Source organism: Lactuca saligna, chromosome 4, assembly GCF_052625555.1.
Source record: "Lactuca saligna cultivar CGN05327 chromosome 4, ASM5262555v1, whole genome shotgun sequence".
NCBI classification, from domain to species: Eukaryota; Viridiplantae; Streptophyta; class Magnoliopsida; order Asterales; family Asteraceae; genus Lactuca; species Lactuca saligna.
In genome coordinates this window covers 81,325,556-81,351,480 of record NC_136420.1, presented here as the reverse complement: position 1 = coordinate 81,351,480, position 25,925 = coordinate 81,325,556, and the positions used below count along the sequence as shown (strand labels likewise).

The 25,925-nt window shown below is 36.5% G+C and overlaps 2 protein-coding genes across 2 annotated transcripts; both read right to left on the bottom strand.

Annotated features, from left to right (window-relative positions):
- Positions 1 to 5,412: 5,412 nt before the first annotated feature.
- Positions 5,413 to 12,518, bottom strand: LOC145038644 (PLASMODESMATA CALLOSE-BINDING PROTEIN 5-like). The gene is made up of 3 exons (XM_078986936.1): positions 12,414 to 12,518; positions 11,934 to 12,182; positions 5,413 to 5,537 (listed from the first exon to the last, which is right to left on the bottom strand). Exons 1-3 carry the CDS (start codon positions 12,472 to 12,474, stop codon positions 5,503 to 5,505), a joined length of 345 nt encoding a protein of 114 aa, XP_078843062.1. The 5' UTR covers positions 12,475 to 12,518; the 3' UTR covers positions 5,413 to 5,502.
- A 9,313-nt stretch (positions 12,519 to 21,831) lies between these two features.
- LOC145042209 (OBERON-like protein) lies at positions 21,832 to 24,543 on the bottom strand. Its single transcript, XM_078990592.1, has 3 exons — positions 24,397 to 24,543; positions 22,634 to 23,800; positions 21,832 to 22,538 (listed from the first exon to the last, which is right to left on the bottom strand). Exons 2-3 carry the CDS (start codon positions 23,775 to 23,777, stop codon positions 21,979 to 21,981), a joined length of 1,704 nt encoding a protein of 567 aa, XP_078846718.1. The 5' UTR covers positions 23,778 to 23,800; positions 24,397 to 24,543; the 3' UTR covers positions 21,832 to 21,978.
- Between the last annotated feature and the right edge of the window lie 1,382 nt (positions 24,544 to 25,925).

Below are 25,925 nucleotides of genomic sequence, written 5' to 3'. Positions count from 1 at the left end.
CGTATTCCGCCGTTATCGGTTTTGGGGTGTGACACTCCCGGTGTACCGAAAAAAAGGGTCTTTTGGTTCGAAAACGTTGCTCCGAGCGAAGCCCGGTTTTATATAAAATCCGTTGTAAGTGAGCTACGCTTACGCTATTTTTAATATAGCTTCTATTTAATTATAATAACGTTATTAGGAACTTATAATAAGTACTTGGGATATTATTATGGGTTATATAAGTATTGTTTAATGCTTATATAATAGTAATAATATCTAGACTATTAATTAGTCTCGGTGAATGATAGACTAAACCCTAGTGGTAATGATACTAGGTTTTGATGAAGGAAATTGTTTCAAGAGTAACGAAGCGCTGTTTAAGTTTGGAATCACCACCTTGACAGGTGAGTGCATGGTCCCTTTCATCTTACACATAGATATGAAGTATTTTATATAAACTACGTGCTATGTGTGCATATTATATGTATACATGTTGTCTATGCTGGATGAACAAGATCCAATCCATGTATGATAATTAAATATGGACCTTATTTGATCATACTCATGGTCGAAAGATAGTAGGTTGTAAAAGGATCTTCAAGAAAAAGACCGACATGGATGGTAATGTACATACCTTTAAGGCAAGTTTGGTTGTAAAGGGATTTACTCAAACCCAAGGGGTTCACTATGACGAGACATTTTGTCGGTTGCCAAGTTCAATTCAATTAGGGTAATGCTTTCTATTGCATCTTTTCATGATTATGAAGTATGTTAAATGGATATTAAAACTTCTTTCTTTAATGAGAAACCAACTAAGGATGTTTACATGTCTCAACCAAAAGTTTTGAACATGCCAAATTCCCTAATAAGGTGTGAAAGCTTGAGAAGTCTATCTATGGACTTAAACAAGCATCTCATAGTTATAATTTTTGCTTCCATGAAAAGGTCAAAGAGTTTGAATTTTATACAATTGAGGATGAGTCTCGCATGTATGTCAAAGCTAGTGGGAGTGTAGTGACCTTTGTAGTTTTGTATGTTTATGGCATACTCTTTATAGGAAACAATCTTCCAACTTTGCAAGAGGTGAAGTCTTGGCTTGGAAAATATTTTTGTATGAAGGATCTAGGTGAGGAAAGTTACATTCTTGGAATAAGTATTCATAAAGATAGGCAGAGGTATGGTTTGGTCTTAGCCAGAATATTTACCTTGACAAAATATTGAAACAGTTTAATATAGAGAATTTCAAGAAAAGGGATTTACCCATGCATCATATTGTTAAATTGAGCAAGGCTCGATATCCCAGTAGTGATAAGGAAGTAGATGCGATGAGTCGATTACCTTAAGATTAGACTATAGGATCGATTATGTATGTTATGACATGTACTCAACTTGATGTGCCTTATGCTTTAAGCGTGGTTAGCAGATATCAGGGAAATCCCAGCACAGCTAATTGTACAGCAGTGAAAAACATACTTAAGTATTTGCAAAAGACAAAAGATATGATCTCAGTTTTTTTAGGCGATTATGAACTTAAACTGGGTGGTTATAGTGACACCAGTTTTCAAATAGATCGGGATAATAGTTATTCGTAATTTGGATGAGTTTTTCTATTGAAAGGTGGAGTAGTAACTTGGAAGACTTCCAAGTAGCAAATGGTGGTTGATTATACTTGTGAATCAGACAACAAGCGAGGTCGAAAAGGAAGCGACATGGTTAAAAAGTTTTATTAGAGATCTTGGAGTTGTTTCATCAATCCAAGAGCCCATAGATATTTTATGCGACAACAAAGGTGTGGTTACTTTGATCAAAGAACCAAAGGATCATAGAAGATCAAGGCACATTGAAAGAAAATACCATTATATCGTACATCAAGTTGAAAGCGTAAAGCTTGTGGTGAATCGTGTATCATCAGAGGAGAATCCTATTGATCCTCTCAAAAAGGGCGTAAGGAAGATCAAGCACATCGAGCATTCTAAGAGCATTAGGCTAAGAGATGATATTAGATTTAGATTTTAGTTGTTAGTTGATAGTTTTGAAATAATGTAAAAACAATAAATTATCAATGAATAGTGATTAAGTAATAGAGATTTATTCATGTTCAAGGTTTGTGATTCCATAGTCAATTCATTTAAAATTGTGTTTCAATTTGCATGTTTCACTTCGTGAATATTAATTTATTCAAAATGCCACAGTGGATTATACTTTAAGGAGTAGGTATTAATTTAAGACTGACATGGAATATGTGTAGATTGTCCATGATGATTGGACATTGCATAGGGGTTGTTGTAATATTTATGAGTATTTAGAAAATGGGGATTTTAAGTATCGGTTAAACCTGCACTTAGAGATTACTTCATGGATTCAATCACAAGTAATTCTAAGATGATAATATCTTATATTCTTAAAATATAGATATATAATTCATAGTTTGCAAATCTGTTGTCAATTGTTTTGCATCATCAGATCCTTAACTAGATGTCATAAACTATAATTCCATGTATGACATGATGAGTAAAAGGTATGATTATATAGTAAAAATTTATTCTTCTTTTGCATATTAAGGAAAAGCTATATCTTTGGGCTCCTCAGTGATTTGATGTTGACATTATAGTGTTGGGGTCAGTCATTACAAATTGGGAAATAGAGAAATAGAATCTTGGACCATGAGATTGATTTGTATCCATGTCTCATGTCTATACGATATCTTGAATAACAAATGAATAGGTGATCACTTATCTTAGGGCTAACATTTAATTTAATCTGAGTTTCACATTTGCTTTGGAAATCACTCTTTACTGGTTATTCAAAGACTTATACATGCAATTATAGTTGATGACTTATCCAAGTGAGAGACTATTGGATTAAGTGACTAAGGTCTTAACTAAATTATTATAATCTTAGTGAATAAAAGTAAAGTTATTTTTGGGTTGCCCTCATAATCAGGAAATGGCTTGGATTGATATTGAGAGAGAGTGAGAAAGAGAGAGATAGATAGAGAGAGAGAGAGAGAGAAAGTGAGAAATAATTTATTAATATGCTATATGATTATTATATTAATTAGAAATAGTTAATAGTTAATTAAGAGTTATTCATTGGAATTAATTTTGGGTTAATTAGAATTAAATAAAAGTTGTAAGGGTTAAATTAAAATTGTTTAATATTTGAGCAAGAAAGATAAATTCTAGTTCTATCCTACGGTTGGACTATTTCAAGGAGCCTAGGAAGGGTTCTTGAAGCCTCGTAAATCAGATAAGGAAACTGTATTTGAATCATATTAAAATACTATTATTTTATTATTCAAATCTAGGATTTCAGGGTTATCTAGCAGCTATATAAAGGGTCATAACCCTTGTGAAAATCGATCCCTTACCCTCTTATAAGCAAAAATCAGATTCACTTATCCCCTCTATCCAAAATATCGATCCTAGGGTTTCATAGGGTTTTAGGTGACACATTAGAGGCTACCACACTATTGGAGCTAGGCTTTCTAAGGAGATCCACAAAAAGATTTCTAGCATCAATTGTTTGTTACTAAAGGTATCCTTATAACCCTAGTAAATCTCAATTTTAATAGATTAGATGTTATTTCATAAAGTATGTTGTTATAATAGTTAAAATGTCATAAATTTCTAGGTTGATGTGCCCATAAGATTTTATGTGTAAAAATATGTTGTGCAAATCTTTTTTTTTTTTGTAATCTAGAAAACCCATCAGAGGTAACAATATATATAAATAACGGAGAAAAAACATTATATATGAGGTTAAATTAGATAAATAAAGAAACAAAAATATACTTTCAACCAGGTAATCTAATGAGTTTGGCTACTTGGATCAAATTTTAGGTTTTATAAATTTTACTATAAATTTATGTTTTATATTATTTTTATATATTAATATCTACAAGGTCGGGTCCAGAGTCGGGAGTAGAGGTATCCACATCCTCATTCTCATCCTCACTTTGTTATTTGTGGATTTCTCATCCCCGATCAAATTAGGAATTCCACAATCAAATTGGGTGCGAGTTTCGAGTTCTCCATTGGGTATGAGTTTTTTTTTCCAACCCTAGTATTATGAGATTAGTTATTAGGTAATTTACTCTATTAAATGAAAATCTTTTTGCCACATTTCACATGCACTCTCATTGATTTCGCCACATATCATTTTGTGGTTATTTTGAATTAAATTTTTTCCACATGACATTTTGTGGTTGTTTTTATTTTTATTAAATTTCATATAATAATTAATTAAATGTATTAATTGCAATAAATATAATAATAATTCCATATCAATTTCATTAATTGATTTTCCTTCTAATTTCTGAATTAAAACTCCACTCGTTTCCTTTATTTATTTATCTAAATTATTTGTTTAAATTTAAAAGAGAAAAAACACTTTAATTTTAATAATTCAATATTTTTCTAATTTTTATAAATTCAAACTTCTCAAATGTTTAGAACTTCATATTTAATTTTTTTTAAATGAACTCGTGTAATATATAGGTCTTATAACCTAGTGAATATATAAATAAGGATCTCAAATGTAATAAAATTATTTAATTTTAAAAAACTTTAATGTTGGTATTGGACGGGTATGATGCAATGAAGGGTGATCGAGAGAGTAGATATCTCCTTAGTCTTCAAGTGAGCTTTACACAAGCACCTGTATGGGGATATTTATTTAAATATAGTATTTTAATAATAGATTGTTTAATATGATATAATTGCATAAAGCAATTCTCTCATCTATATAATAGTTGTACATTGGTATAAGGAGAATGAAACAATCCCACTACTATCGGAGAATGAAAACACTCACGCTAGTAAGTGAGTATGGGGTTCTTACTTGTACGAGGGACCCATAGGCCATAGATACTTGTAACTTGTAAGGCTAAGTGTGTTATTTGTTCTTCTCGTAAATAATTGAAGTGTCTTTTGCTAACCTACTTGAGGTTAGATATGAAATAAACAAGGTATGATTTGAGTTGAAAATTGAAATTCCTTTGTATGCTATTTCATTATATTGTTATTTAATTAAATATTTTATACCGGAATGTATTGGATGTCATTTTACATTTTAAGTCTTGTATATCCCATAAGACAATGTTTGTCTTATGAATTACCTTGTTTAACATTATCCCATGAACATTTATGTATTTTGCTTGGGTTGAGGAAAATGGAAGAGCATAAAAGTTATGTTAACAAGGAAGATATTTGTAAGTAACACATGTGTTAGTTATGATGTAATAGTTTAGTAATCTTGAGTCTGGACGGGTTCAAACTTCAATGTGGTTAACATTTTTTTAATATAACACCTCATTAGTATGTGCAAACTACTATTTACAACAACGCATAATTTAGATATAAAATGATAAAATCATATCACTAAACTTATAACAAAATTCATTTATATTGATATTTTGAAAGGAAAAAAAATAGTAAAATTGGTATTGAATCATGTTGTCTTAACTTGTAAACATGTCGAGGACTGATACATAACTTTTTGCCATCTCATGCCACTTTATCTTCATCCATGAATTTCAAACTTGCAAGAGCCATGACCTATCATCCGTATAAAACACTACATTAATATTCTCATATATTATAAAATAAAACGTATAATCTTTAAAACATAACTTAATACAAGAGTACTCCCACTTGTTAAATTTAATAAGATTTAACATGAAAATCAACTCTGATAGGATAATAGGATAATATGATTCTTTTAGGAATGAATACACAAAAATATTAAAAACAAAGGTCCCTCTGAATATTGAAATGACTGTTATGCATTCAATGTATTTATTTTCCATTTTCTTACAAGATTTAATATCTATTAAATGATTTTTATAACTAAAAATAAATAGGGACCACCTCCCTCTTTCTCTCCCTCTCCCTCTCCCTCTCTATGTACATTTTCTGCAAAATTTAAAGCTAAATTTCATTATTTACCTCTGTTACTCATTATAATTGATTAATGATTTTGAATTTTATGAAAAAAGAACTATCTTGGCATGTTTGATTGATGATCTCCCTGTTTTAAGCATAATAGAATGGCAAGTTGCTTTACACCTCGAAGAGGTGTCGTTATATGGATAAAAAACGATTTTTCAACCTCCCAGATTAGGTATTTCAGGAGCAAATACAGTAACTTAGATTCTATTTTCCTGGCGCCTTCAAGAGAAGCTATCCCCCAATCGCGATTAGATTTTCCTGAAACCTCACACTTAATGAAGGTACGATTTTCTCAATTTCTTCTTTTGCTTTACAAACTTGGACTGAACATGCTCACTGAAATTCCTTAAAGAGAAATATCACATGTTAACTCCACTATTGCTTTCATTAATGAAGAATCCATTCCAATTTATGATCTTAAACTTTTTTTTATTAGATGCGGAGAAATGTAGGAGAAGAGTGCCATAAATGGCCTCATTAGGATGAATCATTCATGACCATGCATCAAATGAGGCCAACATCACCATTTTACAAAAACAGTTTGGTAAACCTGATGCAAATTCATCAAAATAGGAACGAAGCCCTTCTTGTAAACGATAGGCCTATACTTCACTACCCTCTACCTGTTGTTGTTGCTTAAGTTGTATAGAAAAACAAGTATGAACATGTTCAAAAAATATTCAAAGATGTAAATGTGAGTGTGAATGTGAACTCACTCTCACACATACACACATACACACAGACACACACACACACACTCTCTCTCTCTCTCTCTCACTACCATCACCTTCTTCATTCTCTTTTCTCAAATCAACAAGAACATCCTCAAAAACACCCTTTTTAGCCTCACTTCTCTCCCCAATCAAGGCAAATCTTCCTTGAAATCTAGGCTCATCATCACTCAGACCTTCAGCCTCACCATGATTAGTACATCCATTCAGTCATATGTAATCAAGGGCAGCAGCCAGTGATTGTTGCGATCAAGGAATGCTTATTTGGTGTAAACAACAGCTTGTGGTTGTATGTTATAGGGAAGAGATGTCGTAGAGCTTCTGCCTTTTACAGAAGTTAGTTTATGAGTTGACAATGATGACAAAGGTGAGGATTTTGATACACGAGAAGAACTATGTTGTTTATTTGGGTTAGAAGGGAGGTTTCGAGAGATTGGAGTAACAATGTTCGTAGATTCATCATCCGCAAAGAAAAGGAGACTAGGTTTCTTAGATTTTGGAGTGGATGTGGCGGGTTTTTATTGTGGTATTTTGATGATGGTGGTGGGGGTTTTTTCGTCATCTTCATCATCGTTGTCATCCTCCTCTGCTCGAAAAAAAAGTTTCTTATGTTGTGTAACATACCGAAATTTGCAGGTATTTGTAGAATCCTACCTTTTATTATTATTTGTCATTTTTAGTCCTTGGGGATGGAAGAGTAGAGCCATGAGTTGCCCTAATGGCTAATATTGTAATTTTCGGATCAGGAGGAGTATGTTGAGCGTACATAAGGGTACGTTGAGTGTACTAGGCATGCCCTAGTACGCTAGGCGTACACTTGTGTATGCTGGGCGTACTCGCGTCAGCTGAAAACCCTAATATTTAGGGTTTGGGTGGTATATAAGTAACTTTATAGCTCATTTCTCCCAACACTTTCAGCCTCCCTACTATTGAGACATTTTCCAAACCCTAGCCTTGTGTGTCTGTGAGTTTGAGTGTGTGATAGTTCCTTAGGTTGAGAAGAAGAAGAAGAATAGGAGACTCCTTGAAGAGCATTGGTGTAGATTCAAGCTTTGGATCTGTGATCTTCATCCCTTGGGGAAGTTCCAGAAGGCAAAAAAAAAAAAAAAAAACCCCTTTACCTTTACTTGTAGTTCCCCATAGATCTTACATGGAAGTTTTATGAGTAAATGAGTCGTTTTTATTGGTCTTGGTGAGTTAAGCTACTCTAAGACTAAAGAATCCACCATTTCAAAAGATTTAAAGTGTTTTGAACCATAAAAATGTTATATTGTCCCATTTGGTCACTTCATGCACGCTATAAAGGTCTTAAATGGTTAAGACAAACAAGGGTTTTGAGTTTATGGACTTATAAGGCATGCATAACCATAAAGTTGGAAACTTTATGGTTTGGGACATCCTTTTAAGTATAGATCTAACTTGGGACGTCTGGACGAGGTGTATTAAGAACTTAATGAAGTTTTGCATGGACACAGTATACGCTGGTCATACCAAGGCGTACACCGAGCATAGGTGGTCAGTGTCCCGTTTTCTGGTCAAGGCATTTACACCAAGCGTACATCTGAGTACGCCTCACGTACTCAGCATGTTGGGCTTCGCTATTTTGGGCTTCCGGTATTAGGTCATCTATTGGGCCTTGATGCTTGGGCCCTCCTGGATCATCTAGATAAGTATAATTATGGACTAGTTAGAGGACCGGATCTTTGGGTAAGGCCCAATAAGGGATTTGGGCCTAATTTGGAAATTTGGCCAATTACGGGCCTTGTATATTGGGCTTTTGGATTTAAGGATTTGAAGTTGGGCCTTGGCTCAAATTAAGGAAATGATATAGAATTGACTATTACTCTATGTTGGACCCTTGGTCAAGGTTGATATTGCAACTCTTAACTTAGTATTCGTTATTTTGGATAGTTCGGGACTTTTGGTGAGACAACGGTCGGAGACTTTCAGTCCAGTTTAGCACTACTTGTGAGGTGAGTTTTCCTCATTGTACTATAGGTCAAAGGCACTAAGGTCGACCCTTTGGATTGTTATCCTTGTTATAATATGATTGTATCTAGTTATGATCTGTTAGATTGGTATCCTGGTAGATAGGATGTTGTTATGCTATTATGATATGTTAGGTCGGTATCCTGGTAGATAGGATGATGATATGCTTAGTGATATGTATGATATGTGCTTGTTTGTTGATTATTTATGTGTTATGAGTATGTCGACATATGTGTGTGTATGGTTGGGTTGAGTCGGTCTTTTTTTGTGCTGAAGGCAACAGACCTAGGGTGGCCCGGTAGACTGAAGGCCATGCGAGGCAGTCCATTCAGGACGAAGGCCCGACCAGCGGTCCGGATAGGCTATAGGCTCTGCGAGGCGGTCCAGACGTGCCGAAGGGTCGGGAGCGGTCCAGATAAGTTGTAGGCCCCATGAGGCGGTCCAGTTAGTCTGATGGCTTAGTATGCGTGTTAGTTATGTTATTTATTTGGGTGTTGGTACTTTGGGGTAACTCACTAATCTTCGAGCTTACAGTTTAGTTTATGGTTCCAGGTACTTCAGAGAATCGTGGGAAGGCGAACGTTTGATCGTTCACATCCTCATATATTGTGTTATGATTTATGAGGATTACTCTGATGACAAACTATTTTGAAAACAATTTGTAATAAATGGTGTTTTTAGATGTTTGAAAAAGTTTAAATTTTTTGTGAAATTTATGGATGTTACAAGTTGGTATTAGAGCCTTGGTTTGAGTGAACTGGAGGAACACTCGTGTGAATCCAGTCTCAAACTAAGGAAACGATTTTCAAAATTATTTATCATAGGAAACTTTTGGATTCTTATATATATATATATATATATATATATATATATATATATATATATATATATATATATATATATATAGTAAAGATTATTTGCAATAGTTTATTTTTTAGAGATTATTTGTATGTGTTATGATACCATAGACCAAGATACGGTTCATAACCTTTGAATCATCTTTATAAATTTCACTTGTCAACTACTAAACTTCTATCACAGAGCTATATATATATATATATATATATATATATATATATATATATATATATATATATATATATATATATGTGTGTGTGTGTGTGTGTGTGTGTGTGTGTGTGTGTGTGTTAGGTTCCTTTGCGAAGCCATATTTTTTGTGAACCACTCTTAAAATGCGAACTTTCTAGTGTGATATTTTTTCAAAGAAAAAGTGAAAAAAAGCAGCAAATCGGTCCTATACAAGCATATTCGCAAAAAAAATAGCGAAAAAATGTACATATACGACTGGTGCATAAGTGCAATTTTTACGAACTTTGTTAAATTTCGACATTTGTGCACGTATACACTTGTAGTACATGGGATTTTTCTTAGGAATTTTTTTTTTTTTTGAAAATATACTTCTAAAAAACCGATTTGATGCATTATGACACTTTTAAGAATGGCTTGAGGAAAATATAGATTCACTAAAGATCCTGACTATATATATATATATATATATATATATATATATATATATATATATATATATATAAAATGTGCATATTAAGAAGAACTTAGTAAAAAATAAAAAAATAAAAAAAAAAAATTAGTATATGTTACCATTTTGCTCAAGCTTGAGCACATATTATGTTTGGACTTCGAAAAACCAAGCTTATATATATTTTTCGTTTTATCAAAGTAGTTCCAATTTCAAAAATAAGAATTCTTGAAATATATCAAAAATAAAAATAAAAATAAATAAATTACCAGCATGCCATAATTCTTTTGAGTAAATTACACGAATGGTCCCTATGGTTTGGGGTAATTTGCGAGCTTGGTCTCTAACTTGTTTTTTTAACTCGGAAGGTCCCTATTATTTATTTTTGTTACACGCTTGGTCCCCACTGTTTGTTTTTGTTACGCGCTTAGTCCCTATCTTAACTAAAAAATACTATTATTTAAATAGGTAAAAATAGTGGGTTATGTAAGGTAATGTGAGGAGATGGGGTTGGAGGTGTGTTTATTTAAATAAATTAAAAGTCAATGAAAAAAATAGTCTTTTTAAGTAAGACAGGGACCAAGCACGTAACAAAAGTAAACAGTAAGAACGTTCCAAGTTAAAAAAATAAATTAGGGACCAAATACACAAATTACCCTAAACCATAGGGACCATTCGTGTAATTTACTCAATTCTTTTTGGAAAGGCCCAAGAATCATACAGCGTGGAATGTTATATGCTAAGAATAAGATTTAAACTTATACATTTAGGTTACATAAAGAAACCAAGACCTACACATACACACAAATATATATATATATATATATATATATATATATATATATATATATATATATATATATATATATATATATATATATATATTCTAATAAAAAAATAGTTTTTAATCTCCTTTTGATATGTGTTACTATATTAAATCTCATAATTAATGCAAATTTTATTTATTTTTTTACTATTTTCATCTTATTATGTCTTATAATTATAATTAATGTATACCATTTGACAACATATTGATTCTCCATTTCAAATTTTAAATTTTAAATTTCTCATTCTAATTACATTAAATTAACAACATTAGAATAGAAATTAAAATAAAATTAATACAAATTATAAAGTGATATAATTTTATATATTTATTTAAATTAATGATTATAATTTTATATAACTAAAAAAATCCTCTTAATTAATAATTTAATTAAAAAAAGTTATTAATAATTTTAAATTTTAACTATTAATGTTTAATTAATTTTATAACCGTGATCCCCATGTTTTAATTTTATAAGAATATTGGAAACTCATTCAATATTCTAATAGAATATTTTATAAGAATATTACTCAACTACATATGTATATGTATGTGTATTAATCTACTAGATTATTATAATTTATAGTCTTATGAGGTTTTAGAATTTTATAAAAGAATACTAATGTGTATTAATTTACTTTCGTCCTTTTAGAATTTTTGCCTTGCTCATATGGATTTATTTATTTTTCTTTTTCTTTCAAATTTTTTTGGAAATTAAAAATAAAAAAAATATTATATTTTGTTTTCCCTATTTTTGTATTTTTTAGTTTTTTTTAATTGTTCTAATTTTGAACACGAATGGTTAGGATTGCGTCTAATGTCTCGTATAAAAAACATGGTCTCAGATGAATCTCTACGTGTGTGTGTGTGTGTGTGTATATATATATATATGGACACACACATGACATCTTGTTACGCAAAATGCAAAGATTCAAACTGTGGAAGAATAATATGCTTACTTGGATCAAGATCAGTGACAAGAGCAGCTGCATTGAAATAGCAAGTGGCTCCATGTACTTTCATCCTTTGAAAATAGCTATTGAATACAAAAGAGGCATGATCCTTGATTGTATTTGGCAGAAAACAAGGCTGGTTTGGTTGAATCTTGCTACAATCTGCACTATTTTCACATGCCCAAACAACTGCCCTTTGCAATTCTTCATCTGGGGTTTGCTCATCAGCTACACACCAATCATCAAATTGCCCTTCTATACTCATCAAGAAACCATAACATCACAAAACAAAAACAACATCATAAACAAAATGTGGGTTTATTATTTTGATAATATATATAACCACAAGTAATTATTGGGTTTATGTGTCGTTCAAAAAACAAAGTAAATGGGTACATGCCACAACGCGCACAGACACATTCAACATGAGAAGTTAAATCATGGTGTCCTCATAATTCATAAGTAAGGTGATACGATGATGGTTACCTGATTTATGTATTGAGAAAATGGTGATAAGAAGAAGCATTTTGATGTAAGCTTGTGCCATTAATTGGTAGTTTTTGAATTGTGAAATCTTTGTGCTTTGTGTGATGAAGGTTAAGAAGAGAATGATTGTTGTGTGATCCTTTTTAAATGAGAAAATGAGAAGAGAGTGAGGGAATATTTGGTGTTCAATTCGAACCCTTATTGCTTTAGTTTAAAATGTGTCATATACACTTCCTGATAAATTCCATTGGGGTGTTTTTCCTTTTTACAACAATGAAGGTTACAAAAGATGAAGCCAAAAGAGAATGCGATATAATGAGATGAACATCAGAAAGTGTATAATATTGTACCAAGGGTTAATCAACAAGATATATAATTAAATATATGGTTAAATGTGTGTCTATGTAAACACATTTTCACTTTGTAACAAATATATGTTTATATAGTTACTTTTGTCTATATAAAAATTCAAAAAATCATTGCATAAACAAGCATTTAACCATTAAATACATCAAGAGTGAACTTTATGTATGTGGTTATCGTTTTATAAAGTAAAGAAATATAATTATGATTGTTGTGACTACAATCATCATTCATTCCTACCATCATCTTCAAGGAAAGCCTAAAAGTAAGCAATAAAGAAGATAAGATATTCTTTACTTCCCTAATTTTCCTCCCAATCACCATGTGTAACTCACAAGCCTCCTACAATTTCATACAAATAATAATGAAAGAAAAAAGAATACTACAATCTGCCTTATTTTCTTGAAATCAAAACAGAAAAATCCTTGCTTTTACACAAAAATCCCATTAACTCGCAACTTTTTTTATGAAAATCTTCCCGATTTATATATATATTGTAACACCGTAAATTTCAAGACAAATTTTTCATTTAAAATAGTCATTTTACTCTTAGAAACACTTGTTTAAAATCTTATTCATAGTCGATTTACAAAACATAACTCCATTTTCACTTGCATAGAAAACCAAGATCCTCCAAAATATGACTCTTTCTCTGGTGTGTACAATCAAGCCGGTGCCGTCCCGTGATACTGAAAGAAACCTGTAAAACATCAAACAAAACACTGTAATCACGAAGCTTAGTGAGTTCCCCAAAATACCACACATAACACATATTAGCCACTCGAGGCTATAACTCTGTGGGTCCGTGCACCCAAACTCTGTGAACCCTCAGGTTCTAACTCTGGGAACCTTCCGGTTCCAACTCTATAAACATGCACAACATAAATCACATAGAAATAATGCAGTACAACACATCACGTACATATAGCATACAAATACTCTAATCACATAACTCTGGTTACCTACTCAAGGTAAAGTATAGTGAGAAGACTCACCTGGCAAGCAGAAAGCAGATATCCCCACACTTGAATCTCGAACTCGCCACCGCCTAACACGTAAGGCAAATACTCTCATGAATATAACTCTCGAGGCTAGAATAAATCCTCTCATAACACCCTCTTATGGGTAAAAGACTATTTTACCTCTCTCTTGGCCCAAAGGCCACATCGCTGTCCAAACCCTAAAACTCAATGGCCAACCCTTGGTCGAAATCAAAGTCCTCAGTCTAGGTCAACCCTTGACTGACTCTACTCGCCGAGTCAACCCTGTGACTCGTCGAGTTCCCATAATCAGAACTTCCCCATATCGCGACTCAACTCGTCGAGTCACCACGAGACTCGCCGAGTCCCACAACTCTGAGTCCACTCACACCCAACTCACCGAGTCATCCCTTGACTCACCGATTCTCGACTCAACCAGGAAATATTTGGGACTCTTCGTCAAGACTCGTCGAGTCCAAGAACAGACTCGCCGAGTCTACGGCTATCTTCAACCTACTCGCCGAGTTGTTCATACAACTCGCCGAGTTCCAGGCCATCTTCATCCAACTCGTCGAGTCCACCCATGTGACTCGCCGAGTACCGCCGGTCTGAATACATTCCGAAGCATTCCAGGCCATGAAACTGCTCCAAGACATAGATCTAGCCTCCTACCACTCATCCATCACGTAAAGTGGTAAACTTTACGTGAATCCAAAGAGATCTAAGCCGTTTGCACATTGGGGCTAGGGTTTAGGACATGCAAGCTTCACTAAACACTCCAACACAGGGACTTTCATGCTCTCTGATTCTTCTCCCTTCCAGATCTGAGGTAGCAACCTCAGATCTAACCTCTAGACTTCCCATTTCATCCATAGACAATTTCTCACAAACCCCAAAATGAAGAAACAACATAATCAACAGGTCAAAAACGAGATACTACCTCTAAGTGATGCCCCAACTGCAATGCAATTCGAATCCAAGCAAAGCCCCTTGCTCCAAGCCTTCAATCTTCCCAAAATTCCTTCAACCATTACTTCTCCAAGCTCCAATCCACTCAAAAATGGTGCTTCTCCGCGATTTAGGGTTTTCTGGGGCTCAAGGGGTGATAAAGAGGCTGGGAGGAAGACATAATGATCATTATATAAGGCTCAACCCCGAGAATTAGGGTTTTCTCCACTCAGCGCCTACTCGCCGAGTCCAATACACTGACTCGCCGAGTCGGCCACTTAACACGCGACCAAGTCGCGACTCTACTCGCCGAGTCCACACATGGACTCGCCGAGTCGCTCTTTCCCAATTTACTCTTTTAGCCCTTCAACTCTACTCTTGATATTTCGGGATGTTACAATTCTCCCCCACTTAAATTAGGCTTCACCCTCGAAGCCTACAGTAACTCAACTCCAGAATTACTCCCACAACGTGCCACCTGGCCTTAATCGGACCAGATCTCACAAGGCATACCCATCGAAACTCGAACACACTTTCCCTTTCCTTACGGTGTCCTGACCATTGTCTCGAACCGGGCACCGGATGCACCCTCTGATGACCACACACATCGATCCGAGAATTACCCATGAAGTATCACTGCCCCAAATCTCAACAATCACTCGACCCATAAGGGTTAGAAGACATGAACCATCGGATCCCCGATTCGAATCCCTCTCTATCCAATCCGTGACGACGGAAAGACCCACTCTTAAATCCCAGAGCAACTCCCATGAGTCCTCTTCTTGCAATCACACACCCATGCCGCACCAACCTTCGCACTCTCGGGTTAGGAAAACCCGTCACAATGATGACGTCTCTAACATCCCCAGGAGAAACCACCACTACGCACACAGCCCTCGATCAGAATCAAGTTGGGAGTCCCAGACTCCATCCCTACATCCATCCTGAGACTCTTGGCTCTACACCCGCGGAATCCTTCCGCGTCCTCAGCAGACATCCCATCATGATGTCATTCCATACCACTGTCACAGACACAGTGTTCGACCACCATACTCCAAATCATCCATTCTCACTACAACTTTCACTTCCGCGAATCAACACTTTCCCCAGTAAATGAGGATCCAACACTTCCTCCCATACAACAGCACAAAGGGTGGCATACCAATGCACTAATGATGGCTGTTGAAATAGGATAACTCAACCAAGGATAAATACGTGCCGCAACACCCTCCGAAATCTAATACACATGCCCGAAGCATGTCTTTGAGCATCTGAATCGTTCACTCCCTCTGAGGTGTCCTCCGACATCATCAGGATAAGCTCTAGCTCATCACATATCCCTCTTCGAAACTGAGCACCAGGTCAGCTTTTGACTCCACAGCTGAGCCTCCAAAGGTCACCCAAATCATGATCCAAATATCCCACTAACTTCCTCCCCGTGACCACTATCCCGGCCCCGTGACACGCAAGTCACGAAATTCTCTTTTCCTTATGCAAGAAAGTACAATCCAACCGAGGATCGTCTCCACTCTGATCTCTGGTTTCTGCTGCGCATATCCCTTGCCATCTCACCACATTCCCCGACAGAGACGGGGACCCCAGTCTCGCCCCCGGTCCAACATCCAGGTTCCAAAAACTCAATACTAGGGCTACTCAAGCCCAAAACTCTTCCACATCATACACTGATCGGAGAACATTCCATCATCACACTCTCTTGTCATATAGTGAGCACTACGACTCCCCGCGGTATCACAACACCCTCTGACTAGTGAGTACTACGGCTCCCCGCAGTATCACAACACCCTCTGACTAGTGAGTACTACGGCTCTCCGCGGTATCACAACACCCTCTAACTAGTGAGTACTACGGCTCTCCACAGTATCACAACACCCTCTAACTAGTGAGTACTACGGCTCTCCACAGTATCACAACACCCTCTGACTAGTGAGTACTACGGCTCTCTGCAGTATCACAACACCCTCTGACTAGTGAGTACTACGGCTCCCCGCAGTATCACAACACCCTCTGACTCCACTAGCTCGTGCTCCACAGACTATCATAGGCGGCTACCCATACTCGTCTCGAATATTCATCACAGACTCTGGAGGCAATCGTCATAACAGATGCCCACCCTTGCGAAGATCCACTCTCCCAAGTAATCTCCCTGGATGCCCATACTCGAAGGGCTATCACTAGTTCCATAGATACCTGATATACCACAAGTCGTCTCAACTCAAGATTCACGAATAACTTCAAAATAAAGATATCAATACCCGGATACCTCGGAACACCCCCACCGATCATCACAAGATCCTGCCACAACCACAGGTTTCCTGCCCCAAGCACCATATAGATGCAATAATACATTCCCTCTGAACCCCATAACTAGATCTTCATCTTTCCCAAGTTGCAACTTCGGTGTATTCAATTTCCCAACTGCAATACGAAGAAACGCTAACGCTACGAAATACACTGATAATTCTTCGAAACCCTTTTTCCCGCCACTCAAAACCCAAACAAGGATACGCATACCGACCCGGGAGTTGGCTGCCCAATCATTCTTTATCTACTTGCCCTAACACTGACCAATACCAGATTCCTGACTAATAAACACCTGTCGTGGAGACATTCATCCTTCTCAAACAAGTACTTCCCGCATTAACTCACTCCGACCCCTTTCCTCGATCACCGACATCTCTGGTCTCATGATTTCTTACCGCATATCTCTATACTCCACTTATAACTGCTCCTGAAAAATCTCTGCTTTCTTACATACGGCACCCGGTTCTCCCCCACTTAGGGTTCAAACCGTCACCAAATAGCACACAACTATTCCATAACTATATTCTCCAGCAAAATCGCACCTGCCCCCGGAAGTGCTACACAACGCCCGATAATCCCCCTTACGGAAATGAATCGACTTCATATACTCTGAACCTCTGATGAACTCCTCAAGAACTTCTCGTCACGTCTGCCTCTAGTCGTTCCAAATATCTTACCAATCTAGTACCAACAAATCAACTGCTCAATAACATCCCTGGCTCATAGACTGAACCATAAAATCACCGTACCCCTCACCTCAACTCATCAACCAACGCTCCAACACCGGGATCACCCCACGAACAAGGACCCACTCCCATATTCAACACCCCATGGATAGAAAACTCTCTGCACCGCTAAACTCGACTGAACTCCCCACTGATACCACTACCATACACCCGACTATACTCAATTAGGTATAGCGTGGCCCTCGACTATCTTAGTCCCAACTGACTATCTGCTCATGATAGATCACTGCCTCGCGACACACATGTTACCTGATACTCTGGGGGGAAATCATCATCAATGACGACCTGCAGGGTTTACCCCTAAACCCAAAACCAAAACATCATGCTTCTCATATTCTCACACTTACATAATTAGTACCTCCCCGATCATAGGAGGTGACATCTCCTTTATCGACTGATCACTCAACTCAGATCGAAATTCTCCCTTCCACTGACTCCTTACTAGAATACTCTGAGGGACTCTCGATCTCCCTCTCAAGGGACGCCTCTTCGAACTTACTCGTGACCGAATAACCGGAGAACCACAAACATCATTCACTACGAACCATGGTACTCCTTCCACGACATCTCTTCTCAATATGCCCCGATGTATGGTACCCTAACCATGACATCACTCCCCAATTCGCTCCGATGTATGGTACCCGGACCATAACATCACTCCTCAATCTGCTCTGATGTATGGTACCCGAACCATAACATCACTCCTCAATCTGCCCTGATGTATGGTACCCGAACCATAACATCACTCCTCGATCCGCCCTGATGTATGGTACCCAAACCATAACATCACTCCTCGATCCGCTCTGATGTATGGTACGCAAACCATGACATCGCTCCTCAATCTGCTCTGATGTATGGTACCCGAACCATAACATCACTCCTCAATCTGCCCTGATGTATGGTACCCGAACCATAACATCACTCCTTGATCCGCTCCGATGTATGGTACGCAAACCATAACATCGCTCCTCAATCTACTCTGATGTATGGTACCCGAACCATAACATCACTCCTCAACCTGCCCTAATGTATGGTACCCGAACCATAACATCACTCCTCGATCCGCTCCGATGTATGGTACTCAAACCATAACATCACTCCTCAATCTGCTCTTTAGAACCTTCAGAATACTCCCTGTATCAAGTATGGGTCCTCTGCTTTCAGTAGTACGGGCCCATACTACCTGCCACATCTACCCATACTTTCCACACGGACCATCCCAGAGCTTCTAAATAGCTGCTCGACCTGCTCTTTCACCAATCCCATCGCGCGTGCTCGCTCCCCAGCGAAATTCTCTATTCTACAAGCGCACTCATCTGGATAAGGTTATTCCCTAGGCTCTTCCGTCGTCCTCCCACTTCTTTGCTATCAGCTGCCGAAGAGCTCCTAATGATGCCAGCCATCTACCTCCTGAATATCGTCATATTCACTTGGTAGCTGACTCCCATCATCGAGAGTTCCACAAAGCACAAAGCAAGCAGCATTCGAGCATCGAAGGATACATAGGACTCCCTCTCTGTGATAACTCCACCTTCTCAGCTCATCCTCGAAAGTACCACCGAACTCTGTAACTCTACCCCTCATGGGTTCTAATTGGATACTCTCACTCATCACATACTTAAAACATAACACATATAACAATGAGTCCTAGGCTACGGCATCACAAATCAGGCCACTCTAGTCCTAACATATGAAATACCTAGCCTGTCTCTAGCATGCAATAATATCTCATAAAGTGCATCATACATATCTCATAACACAAAAATAAGGGTATTTTGGGAAATCACCGTTCGGGCTCTGGCTGATTGTACACACTGCTCCTTCTTGCTTTCTCTTTGAACTCTTATTCACTTTTAGAAAATTATTTCTTTAAAAACTTTTCGTACTTCCTCAGTTTGAGTCCAGATTTACCCGAAGGCGCATCCGAATCCCTCAAACCAAGGCTCTGATACCAACTTATAACACCGTAAATTTCAAGACAAAATTTTCATTTAAAATAGTCATTTTACTCTTAGAAACACTTGTTTGAAATCTTATTCATAGTCGATTTACAAAACATAACTCCATTTTCACTTTCATAGAAAACCAAGATCCTCCAAAATATGACTCTTTCTCTGGTGTGTACAATCAAGCCGGTGCCGTCCCGTGATACTGAAAGAAACCTGTAAAACATCAAACAAAACACTGTAATCACGAAGCTTAGTGAGTTCCCCAAAATACCACACATAACACATATTAGCCACTCGAGGCTATAACTCTGTGGGTCCGTGCACCCAAACTCTGTGAACCCTCAGGTTCTAACTCTGGGAACCTTCCGGTTCCAACTCTATAAACATGCACAACATAAATCACATAGAAATAATGCAGTACAACACATCACGTACATATAGCATACAAATACTCTAATCACATAACTCTGGTTACCTACTCAAGGTAAAGTATAGTGAGAAGACTCACCTGGCAAGCAGAAAGCAGATATCCCCACACTTGAATCTCGAACTCGCCACCGCCTAACACGTAAGGCAAATACTCTCATGAATATAACTCTCGAGACTAGAATAAATCCTCTCATAACACCCTCTTATGGGTAAAAGACTATTTTACCTCTCTCTTGGCCCAAAGGCCACATCGCTGTCCAAACCCTAAAACTCAACGGCCAACCCTTGGTCGAAATCAAAGTCCTCAGTCTAGGTCAACCCTTGACTGACTCTACTCGCCGAGTCAACCCTGTGACTCGTCGAGTTCCCTTAATCAGAACTTCCCCATATCGCGACTCAACTCGTCGAGTCACCACGAGACTCGCCGAGTCCCACAACTCTGAGTCCACTCACACCCAACTCACCGAGTCATCCCTTGACTCACCGATTCTCGACTCAACCAGGAAATATTTGGGACTCTTCGTCAAGACTCATCGAGTCCAAGAACATACTCGCCGAGTCTACGGCTATCTTCAACCTACTCGCCGAGTTGTTCATACAACTCGCCGAGTTCCAGGCCATCTTCATCCAACTCGTCGAGTCCACCCATGTGACTCGCCGAGTACCGCCGGTCTGAATACATTCCGAAGCATTCCAGGCCATGAAACTGCTCCAAGACATAGATCTAGCCTCCTACCACTCATCCATCACGTAAAGTGGTAAACTTTACGTGAATCCAAAGAGATCTAAGCCGTTTGCACATTGGGGCTAGGGTTTGGGACATGCAAGCTTCACTAAACACTCCAACACAGGGACTTTCATGCTCTCTGATTCTTCTCCCTTCCAGATCTGAGGTAGCAACCTCAGATCTAACCTCTAGACTTCCCATTTCATCCATAGACAATTTCTCACAAACCCCAAAATGAAGAAACAACATAATCAACAGGTCAAAAACGAGATACTACCTCTAAGTGATGCCCCAACTGCAATGCAATTCGAATCCAAGCAAAGCCCCTTGCTCCAAGCCTTCAATCTTCCCAAAATTCCTTCAACCATTACTTCTCCAAGCTCCAATCCACTCAAAAATGGTGCTTCTCCGCGATTTAGGGTTTTCTGGGGCTCAAGGGGTGATAAAGAGGCTGGGAGGAAGACATAATGATCATTATATAAGGCTCAACCCCGAGAATTAGGGTTTTCTCCACTCAGCGCCTACTCGCCGAGTCCAATACACTGACTCGCCGAGTCGGCCACTTAACACGCGACCAAGTCGCGACTCTACTCGCCGAGTCCACACATGGACTCGCCGAGTCGCTCTTTCCCAATTTACTCTTTTAGCCCTTCAACTCTACTCTTGATATTTCGGGATGTTACATATATATATGCCTGAATTAAATCATGTCTTTGTTAAATCCATTAAGTCAAAATTACAAAAGTAATATTGTATACAAACTACATCAAAAACTATACAGTCATACATTCGTCCAAAGATGGTTACATAGAAGACAAGAAAATTTATGTATCACACGCGTGAGAATAAAATAAAATGATTTGAAAATTATTCAATTAAGAAATAGTTCTAAAATAAATCATCCACAAAAATAAGTAGATAGTTTACTAACATGCACACAATGATAAAACTAAATAACCAAAACCCAACACAACAATATACTAAGATAACTCAAACATAAACATTACATCTCAACAACATCATCCATCCATACTCTTACACAAAAAAAAACCGATTACATCTGTCTGTATTAAGTCCATTAAGTCAAAAAGAAACAAACAGTCAGTCTCCTTTAGAAGGTGCGGTATACATGTTCTTAAGCAAATCTTGGATCTTATTATACATCGGATCACCACCTTGTGACACCCTCGATGAACTCTCTTGCAACCTTATTTTCTCAAATAAATATTGTTTCTCAGCTTCCGCCTCATGCAACCGTTGTTTCAAATACCTATTTGCATAATCATCCTCCGACTTTTCCGTTTTGGCAAGAGCAATCCTTTGAAGTCTCTCGGCTTCTCTTCTAGCTTCACTAGCTTTTAAGTCAAACATGTCCGCTTCCGCTTGTTTAAGTCTCACAATGCTTTCAAGCTCATCCACTTGATGCTTCTTTTTTTGTCTTTCCATGTTAAGTGATGTCATTTCACGGGATTTGTCTTTGAGTTCTTGATCACATGCTTCTAGGGCTAATCGCGCTTTTTTAACTAATCGTATTTTTTCTTCTTCTACCATTTCCATTTTTTTAATTGCTTCATGGACTACATCGGCTATTCGATTGAAAGCTTCTTGTGGTGGGATTAATCGCCCTTCTTCGGTTTCTTGTGGGGACCCCGTGTCCATTTCTATAGATAATTTATGAAACGGTTAAATGTATGAAATAGCAATGTACTTTTGTTTATTTGTTTTATTAACTATTATTGATTATTGATTTAATTACCTTGAAAAAATGACAATATGGATTTACAAGCTACACCTTCACCTAACCCGGTTTTCAATTTTTCCAAAAGTTCTTCACATTTGAAATAAAGTTTCCTCCCTTTAACTTCTTCACTTCTATGAAATATTCTTCTAACATATTCAAGTTCTCTAATCAAAGCATCACGATCCCACAAAGGAACACACTGATAAAACACATCTTTCACCCACCCGAATAACTCAGAAGTCCTCATACATGCCCGACACCTAAAGAGCATCTCCCCGGACCCGGACCCGGATCCGGATCCTGCCCCGTTTCTACCCGGGCCCACACCAATCTGCCCGTTTCTTATAGCACAATCTGTGTGTGTCCAATGAGAACACACATCACAACCAATCCATCGACATGTATTCACCTCAAAATCAAACTTTGTACAAATCACACACATACAAAGGTTACAAAACCCGTTTCTTTTAGTACAAATCTCACAAGAACAATCATCAGCTGGAATTTGGGTCCCACACGCGATGTTCCTACACCTTTTGTATAAAAAGATTTCTATGAGGGAAGCTTGTGAGAGACTTACAGTTGGGTGTAAAAATGCTTGTATTCCAGTCTTGACAGCAACTAGAATCTCTAGTTGGCCTCTGTGAGCTATTGTGAGGGTCTTTTCGGTCAAATCACCTCGACCCAGAACCGTTTTCTGAAGAGAAATGTATTCTTCTCGGTGTTGAAGACCACCGGATCCTTCAATAAGAACTCGAAGATCGTTCTTTAGCTTCTCTAAGAACTCGTAAGGTAGATTCTGCATTCTTTCTGAAATTAGATCCACTCTTTCCCTACATACATCTCTGATGGACATTTTATCTGATCCTGAGATACGGCGGATGACAGAGGGCTCAGGGGTGGTATTGTCATTTTCTTTTTTGGATGGGATTAAAGGGTCGGGCCAGGTGTCACGGGAGCTTGCACTTTCGGTTGGTGATTCGCGGATTTGATCGGAATTTGAGCCGCGTTCTTGAAGATTTGGTGATCCGGAAGCATCTGTTGGAAGTGGAATGAGTGATAAGGAGGTGTGAAGAGGTGTGGATCTTACTTGCTGACGTGGAGGTAGCATTGTTGGTGAAGGTTGATTGTTGAAATGAGATCCTGAAGAAGTGCCCATGAAATGTAGTGTGTGGATTGATTCTGAATATGCAACAATGAGTTAGAATATGCAATGCTATTGTAGTAAGACAGAAATTTTCAAGAAATGTGATGTTAGAATGGTAATAAGTGAATGTTGTGTTTTCAATCTGATGCTCATAAATGGCATATAGATTGTTCATGCCCAAATTTGGGGGAAAATGTAGCTGTGGGTGTAAGGGTAGTTTAGCTGTAGGATTGCAATCAGAAACCCTAAATTACAATTTTAATTCTTCATAGAACTTTGCATCTCTCCTAGATAGGAAGAAATCATCAGTTCTTTCATATACGGGAAAACAAGCGCCCGAATTTTCGGGCTTCATAGCTGACACTGCATTAGGGCTGAGCTCTAATCGAAGAACTTGTTAATTTCAGTTCGATATTGAGGTTTTGAAAATCCGCACCCGATCACTAGCTCATGAAACCCTAATGCTAAACTGCCAACTCAATTACTTCAATCATGCCAAAAAATCACAGAATCAAATGAAATTGAAAAGTTCCGAGGTTTTCGTCCAGTATTAAGTTGGAAACTAGAAAGAGATGTGCGAATACTGCAGCAAGAAGAAGGCTATGGCAAATTTAAATGAAAGAATACTCACCAGAAAACAAATACTCGTCGATCTCAGGAGAGAATATCAAATTAGAGTCAAATCATGTGAAGGGGAGAGTTTTGAGATCTCTTCAGTTGCGATTTTGGAACAGGACCTTAACAAAACCTTGATTGAATATTTGGGTGATATTTTCCAATAAGAAAAGGTCAAAATGTTGTCTTCGAGCTAATTACAGAAACAGTCCCTTGAGTATTTGAGACTATACCGAAGCATCAACAATCCATAATGTTTGTTTTAGTTAAGGGTTTTTTTTTTTTTTTTTTTTTTTTTTTTTATGCCTCGCCACATTGGAATTAAAAATCGGCACATACCGAAACTGAAACTAAAACCGACAGTGCGATTTTAATTTTATAAAAACGGAATATTTTTTGTGCAATACAATTTTATTTGTATAAAAACCGAAAATAACTAAACCATACCGAATACTTTAAATAGTTACATAATATTGTATTATTTCCATTTTTAATATAATAGTTACTTAAAAAAAGAGGGATGAAGCAGTATGTTTGAGCAGCATAATCAAAATTTCTAATTTTTCCTCATTATTTATTCTCGTCTTATATCGTGTATTTTATGTATTTTAATACTTTGTGTAACGTGTGTATTACAATATGTGGGTTTTGTTCAAATAAAAAAATGTAGTGTGTGTATATATTGTGTATTAGTATTATATGTGTCTTATATAAGTGCAGTGTAATATATATATATATATATATATATATATATATATATATATATATATATATATATATATATATATATACACGGACAGAGCTTCAACATATAATTTGGGGATCAAAAATATAATATGTATAAAAATCGGTGAGTAGAAGGAGCCATCGCTAAAATTTTATATTTTTTTTGTCTAATATGTATAAAATCAAATCTATTTCATTAAAATACACACCACATAAAAAATCACATAAGACACCACAAAAATAACTATACCATTCGGTTTTAAAAATATAATAATCACATTTGCGATTTGAGATTCAATTTACAATATTCTCTCTTACTTTTTATATATAAAAATTAACTAATATGATTAGTAAATGGTGTATATATAAATAATTTTCTTTTCTAGTAGATAAGTTTTATAAAATTAAGTAAAGACCATTCTACTTTTTTAAGGCGCGTCTTCTAAAATTTATATATATATATATATATATATATATATATATATATATATATATATATATATATATATATATATATATATATATATATATATGTTCAGGTTCATTTGACACCATTCTAATTTTGTGAGACCGTGAGATCAAATCTAAAAATAATTTTAAAATGCAAAATAAATGGAAAAATCAAAAAATTCTTTTTTTAAATATTATATTCGGAACATAAATTAACTAAAAAAAAAAAAAAAGAATTCCGTTTTTTTTTTTAAAATACGTGAAATATTCTAAATAGAATATTACACTTACATATTATAAAAAATAATTTTAAAATATAAAATAAATGGAAAAATCTAAAAATTCTTTTTTTAAATATTATTTTCGGAA